The sequence below is a fragment of the Procambarus clarkii genome, chromosome 1, assembly GCF_040958095.1.
Source record: "Procambarus clarkii isolate CNS0578487 chromosome 1, FALCON_Pclarkii_2.0, whole genome shotgun sequence".
NCBI classification, from domain to species: Eukaryota; Metazoa; Arthropoda; class Malacostraca; order Decapoda; family Cambaridae; genus Procambarus; species Procambarus clarkii.
This window is the reverse complement of record NC_091150.1, coordinates 33,164,164-33,170,868: the sequence shown is the minus strand read 5'-3', so window position 1 is coordinate 33,170,868 and position 6,705 is coordinate 33,164,164. Positions and strand designations below refer to the sequence as shown.

The following is a 6,705-nucleotide window of genomic DNA, read 5'->3' as shown; positions in this document are numbered from 1 at the left end:
AAAAAAGGAATAAAGAGGGAAAGATGCCTGGGAAAAAAAGGAATAAAGAGGGAAAGATGCCTGGGAAAAAAGGAATAAAGAGGGAAAGATGCCTGGGAAAAAAAGGAATAAAGAGGGAAAGATGCCTGGGAAAAAAAGGAATAAAGAGGGAAAGATGCCTGGGAAAAAGAATAATGATGGAAAAATGTCTGGAAATAGAAATAATGACAAAACGATGCCTAAAAAAGAATAATGATGGAGTGACGCCTTGAAACGGAAATAACGATATAATTCAATGCAATCAATTTATTCATAAATGGTAGTACTTATATAATAGGGAAAGTTTACATAAAATGTACAGTACGTTAATTACATAAGAGTCACAATAACAGAATGGTCAGTAGACATTGTCACTATCAACATCAAAAACTTAATTGGGAGCAATTAACTTGTACAAATCATTTCAGTGCTGGCCAGACTAAAGAGGTGCATAGCGATCTAAATAAAGTTTGGTCCATCAAGCTGTTGCTTGGAGCGGCCCGCAGGCCCGCTTATAAAGGTATATAGCGATCTAAATAATTTTAGCATAAAGTGAGTGACATTTAGCTAAGAATTAGAAAGATAATTTGCAAAGACACAATATAAATCCCAAAATAAGGATGATAAGACAATTAGCAGTAGAGCTAATTAATCATAATGAAGACCTAAACAATTATGAATTAGTAATCAACCTGCTATTTGCAAGTATTTGTAGGATTTAAAAATAAAATATTAACTTTAAACTCGATTTTAGTTAATTTTTAGACCAAGCAGGATATAGAAGGTATAAAAGAGTTGCTTTAAAGATTTTATTAATATCAATCACTGTGTATAGAATGACAACATTTAATGCAAACATTGTATGTGTCTAGAGTAGCCTCTGATATTTGGTGTTGGATCAAATAACTGGTGCCTTAGTTAAGTGGTGTGGAGATGGTTGATGTGAGTTCGAGAACGTTTCCATCACTTTTAGCCATTCGGACGTGTATATGGTATTGGGAAGTACAGGTACAAGTTGAGGATCCTGTGCTTTTCCTGCCCGAACTGTAGGCTGAAGGAAGGGGGAGAGTATTCCTCGTTACAGCTATATTTTTCCTCTTTTTAAAAATGTAAAATTCGTAATAGTAGCGCAGGTAATACTTTTTCGATGATAATATTTCATTATAGAAAAAGGTTTTCTGTAATTTGCTTTGTGTGTGTACCCATGTTGTCCCATGTGGGGCTCTTCGCTCGAAGTCAGTCCAGCGCTCACAGCCCTCTCGCACACAATTTATAAAGTCAAATTCTCTGATTAACAAAGATCCTGCTTTGTTAATGAGACTCACTGAGACTCGGTGAGTCTCTAGATTTCTGGTAGACAAGAAAACGTGGTGGAAAATGGTTTGGAGAGCGATTAGATTATTCTCTACGACTTTTCACTTGCCAGAAAGAACCGCAAGACTGCTCTTGCTTCGTTATCTCCATCTACGCCATCAAGAAACATTTCCATGTGATCAATAATCTGCCTTTTCATGGTTTCTAATTTGCGAATTTCCTCGTCTTTTACACTGTTGAGGTGAACGATATCGCGAATATTGTCCTGCACTGTCTTAATTGACGTTTTTAACTCCTGCGCCCTCGTGCCTGTACTCAGGATCTCAGACGCTAGTCTGTGGTTCTCAAGTCTTTCTTGGTCATATTTCGCCTGCAGTTGCGCCCTGGGAGAGCAAACACGGAAAAGAATTAATGTGCAATTTCGTGATGTGGTCCTGTGTTGATGAAGAGCAATATTGGAAGCCTAACTTCTTATACCTCCCTCCCTTTCTTTCTCCCTCCCTCCACCATTCCATCCTTCCCATACTCCTGCCCACATTTCTTTACTCCATTATTCCCTATCTTCTTTCCCTCCCTCATTCCCCGTCTCTTTCCCTCTGGAAGATCAAGTGCAGTCACATATTGATATGACTTTATATCCAAGTAACTGTTTAATGCGTCTAGACTGCTCCACCAGAGGGCTCCACCAGAGGGCTCCACCAGAGGGCTTCACAGCCTGATTGTAGCACGAAGCTAAATTTCACACTCAAGCAGAACTGTTGCATGTTTACAATTAATAGGAAGAGTAATCGCGCGATAACCAGCCGTAGAATTCACAACTATGAACGATTTTTACACAGTTTCCCCACAATCATAGCCTTAATAACTAGTAATTGTTCACAAATTCAAACTAATTTAAATGAAAATTATTAAAAAAGATATTATTACAGTTCAATGGAGATAAAGAAAATCAATAATTTTACCTTATAAGTCTATGGTTACTTCTAGCTTCTGCTCTATTTTTCGGGGGCTGACCCCCTGGAATATTCGGTGGCTGACCCCCTGTAAATGCAAAAATAAATGTTTGTATCGATATATGTTTGAGCTTAAAAATCGTGTTTGCAAATATGTTTGAAGGTCATCATCGTGAAAATAACACATTAAAAAGTATTAGAAAGCAATCCCCCGTCGTGGTGTTGTGGTAAGACACTCTCCTGACATTTCGTGAGCGCTTTGTCCTGGGTTCGTATCCTGACCGGGGGAGGATTTACTGGGCGTCAATCCTTAACTGTAGCCTCTGTTTACCCAACAGTAAAATTGGTACCTGGTTGTTAAACGATTTGGCGGGGTCGTATTCCGGGATATATTAGAATTAAAGATTTGCCCGAAACGCTATTTTCGGGTAAATATATATATATATATATATATATATATATATATATATATATATATATATATATATATAATATATATATATATATATATATATATATATATATATATATATATATATATATATATATATATATATATATATATTATTAAATATGACCGAAAAAGTAAGATTAATAATTCTAACACGAATTTTCTCAATCTTTCGTACATTACGCTTCACTGTTGGAGGTAAATCAAAAATCACTTCTCCAAAATTCATTTTTATTTCTAGTCTGACGCGACACGGGCGCGTTTCGTAAAACTTATTACATTTTCAAAGACTTCACAAATACACAACTGATTAGAACTTACGTCTCTCTGATATTATATCTACATTTGAGTGAGGTGGGAAGGATGATGTGGCATTAACACAAGACAGAACAGGGGATATTAATAGGGTATTAAAAGTATCAACACAAGACAGAACAGAAACAATGGGTTTTGAATAGAAGTGTTTGTAGAAAGCCTATTGGTCCATATTTCTTGATTGGTCTACAAACACTTCTATTCAAAACCCATTGTTTCTGTTCTGTCTTGTGTTGATACTTTTAATACCCTATTAATATCCCCTGTTCTGTCTTGTGTTAATGCCACATCATCCTTCCCACCTCACTCAAATGTAGATATAATATCAGAGAGACGTAAGTTCTAATCAGTTGTGTATTTGTGAAGTCTTTGAAAATGTAATAAGTTTTACGAAACGCGCCCGTGTCGCGTCAGACTAGAAATAAAAATGAATTTTGGAGAAGTGATTTTTGATTTACCTCCAACAGTGAAGCGTAATGTACGAAAGATTGAGAAAATTCGTGTTAGAATTATTAATCTTACTTTTTCGGTCATATTTAATAATATATGTCTACAGGAAAGACTGCTACCAAAATATACTAATATATATATATATATATATATATATATATATATATATATATATATATATATATATATATATATATATATATTATATATAATATATATATATATATATATATATATATATATATATATATATATATATATATATATATATATATATATACATATATATAACCACAAAAAATATGTTTACCACAAAATCCACATTGACTTAATACCATTTGCAAGCTGTCAAGCTGTAAAGTTTAAAATAAACCTTATCACGCCCTCCTGTACCTGCTCACACTCCCGCACCTCCCTCATCTGCTATCATTCACAAGTTCAACATTGCACTAGTATCTTCCTTAACTCTGCAATGCCTTTTAAAATTACATAGAGATCATCACTACTGCATTTGTGCATCTGCTTCGTTAATGAACCGGAGAAGCCAGCAAAGATCCAACCAGTTTTAAAGTGTTAAAAAAATAACAATACCACACAGTAAGTGTCACCCCTTAATCCATTCACTTATTGAATATTCAATGTGAAATTTCGTTATTTCGTGCACCGAGAGTTTGCGAGCCTCAGAGATTGACTTAGTTATACTTCAAATATTTCTCAAGTTATTCTAACACGAGTTAGATTGCCCTTACCATTTCCTGAACACACGGGGTTCATCTCAGGTCCAGTGTAGCAGGTGTCCGGTGCGAGTTTCGCTTCACAGGTGGCGTCTGTCCTTGTAGAGTTGGCTGGTAAAGTTGCAGGAGAAGGGGGTGATCTACTACAAAAGGTTTAGCAGAGCACCAACTTGCACTCTGCAATGGTCTGAGGGTTAATGGAGATATTTTTTGCTCCCCGGGATCTTAAATACACGAGGTTGACGTCAGATAATTTAATTTTTACCGGATGACTGCGGACACACTAAAAATGACTCAGGCTGGGGTCCGCAGGAAGAGCCCTCTGGTGAGGAAAATGTGTGTGTGTAGCACTCTTTGCTCTCTGATTTTGTGTTTGGTTTAGAACCAGGAAAGAAAATATAAAAAACCCGAAATGAGTGTTTGGCCCGATTACATTTGTAAAACTTTGCTGTGAGGATAAATTGTTGATTTAACTTTGAATTTGGCAATGTGTTAAATGCGTATCAGTACATAAAGTTTTAATATATCCCCAATTCCTCCACTTTAATCGCTTCCATCAGCAATACCACCACCCGAACCACAGACTACAGTACCCATGCCACCACTGCCAGCAGGATAATCTCTTGAAGATCTTCCACCAAACACGACCACCACTGAACACAGAGTGGAAACAGAGTACCCAAATGAGCCACAGGGACGTTAGAAAGAACTTTTTTAGGGTCAGAGTAGTTAACAGGTGGAATGCATTAGGCAGTGATGTGGTGGAGGCTGACGCCATACACAGTTTCAAGTGTAGATATGATAGAGCCCAATAGGCTTCAGAATCTGTACACCAGTTGATTGACAGTCGAGAGACGGGACCAAGGAGTCAAAGCTCAACCTTCGCAAGCACAACTAGATGAGTACAACTAGGTGAGTACTACCATCTGTACCATCACAACCCTCCCCTCCCCCTTCACCATCAACCCTACTCATCTTCCAATAGTACCACCACCATCATCACACTCCAATCATCACTAACAACATCATTTACCATAATCACCACCATCTTCACCCCACCATCATCACCACCGCCATCACCACCACCACCATCATCACCACCACCATCATCACCACCACCATCATCATCACCACCATCATCACCCTCACCACCATCATCACCCTCACCTATCGGTCTGTCTTCACCACCATCACCACTACCACCGCCATCATCTTCACCACCTTCATCGTCACCACCATTATCTGCTATTGTTACCTACTACTATTGTAGTCAACATTACTAACATCACTATCACTATAAAACCCTTCAGTTTCATCACCATTAATATCACCATTACCCGTATCATCACCACGTCACCATCGCTGGGCACGTCTACGAAGGCCGGACCAAATGGTCAGTCCTTCAGTCACTATTGACTCAACTGAATAAGTTCGAACAGTTAAGGAATCCTGTTCAAAATGACATTATAGCAGTGACAGATAACACTGTATCGGTGACAGATGACCTTGTAGCCGTGACAGGTGACATTGTAGCAGTGACAGGTGACAGATGTAGCCCATTTCTAGCTTCATTAGGACTGGCTAATCCAAACCCCATTAATTTCCATTAAATAAATACACAATAAAACAATTTAAGTAACAAATAAAGGATTATGAAACGAGACAAACTGCTGTACGGTTGAAATACAGGATATACAAAAAAAAATGAAGGTTTATCCGCAGTTGTAATTTATGAACTTCCTCTCCGCGTTGTTTTTATATGGTCCGATCTTAATCTAAACTTTGTACTGTAACTATTAAAAAAACCTGTTTATTTAAAAACCAAGATTTAGCAACACGATCAAATTCCTGTGTGATACTGTGATAATTTTCAGTGAACTGGAACCGATTTAATTAAGTTATATCGAGTCAATATATATATATATATATATATATATATATATATATATATATATATATATATATATATATATATATATATATATATATATATGTCGTACCTAGTAGCCAGAACGCACTTCTCAGCCTACTATGCAAGGCCCAATTTGCCTAATAAGCCAAGTTTTCATGAATTAATTGTTTTTCGGCAACCTAACCGACCTAACCAAACCTAACCTAACTTTTTCGGCTACCTAACCTAACCTAACCTATAAAGATAGGTTAGGTTAGGTTAGGTAGTGTTGGGTAGGTTCGGTTATATATCTACGTTAATTTTAACTCCAATATAAAAAATTTGACCTCATACATAATGAAATGGATAGCTTTATCATTTCATAAGAAAAAAATTAGAGAAAATATTTTAATTCAGAGAAACTTGGCTTATTAGGCAAATAGGGCCTTGCACAGTAGGCTGAGAAGTGCGTTCTGGCTACTAGGTACGACATATATATATATATATATATATATATATATATATATATATATATATATATATATATATATATATATATATATATATATATTAAATGCT

General features: G+C 36.4%; 1 protein-coding gene across 1 annotated transcript; it reads right to left on the bottom strand.

Moving 5' to 3' along the window:
- Nucleotides 1-847: 847 nt before the first annotated feature.
- Nucleotides 848-4,635, bottom strand: LOC123748371 (uncharacterized). The gene is made up of 3 exons (XM_045730563.2): nucleotides 4,251-4,635; nucleotides 2,295-2,373; nucleotides 848-1,715 (listed from the first exon to the last, which is right to left on the bottom strand). Exons 1-3 carry the CDS (start codon nucleotides 4,273-4,275, stop codon nucleotides 1,424-1,426), a joined length of 396 nt encoding a protein of 131 aa, XP_045586519.2. The 5' UTR covers nucleotides 4,276-4,635; the 3' UTR covers nucleotides 848-1,423.
- Nucleotides 4,636-6,705: the final 2,070 nt, after the last annotated feature.

What these genes read in the sequence shown, in the direction of transcription:
- LOC123748371 (XM_045730563.2), bottom strand. Translation starts at nt 4,275, where the DNA reads ATGAACCCCGTGTGTTCAGGAAATG. An exon ending in CCCCGTGTGTTCAGGAAATG is followed by an intron (nt 2,374 to 4,250) that starts GTAAGGGCAATC and finishes TTGCATTTACAG; the next exon opens with GGGGTCAGCCACCGAATATT. An exon ending in AGTAACCATAGACTTATAAG is followed by an intron (nt 1,716 to 2,294) that starts GTAAAATTATTG and finishes TTGCTCTCCCAG; the next exon opens with GGCGCAACTGCAGGCGAAAT.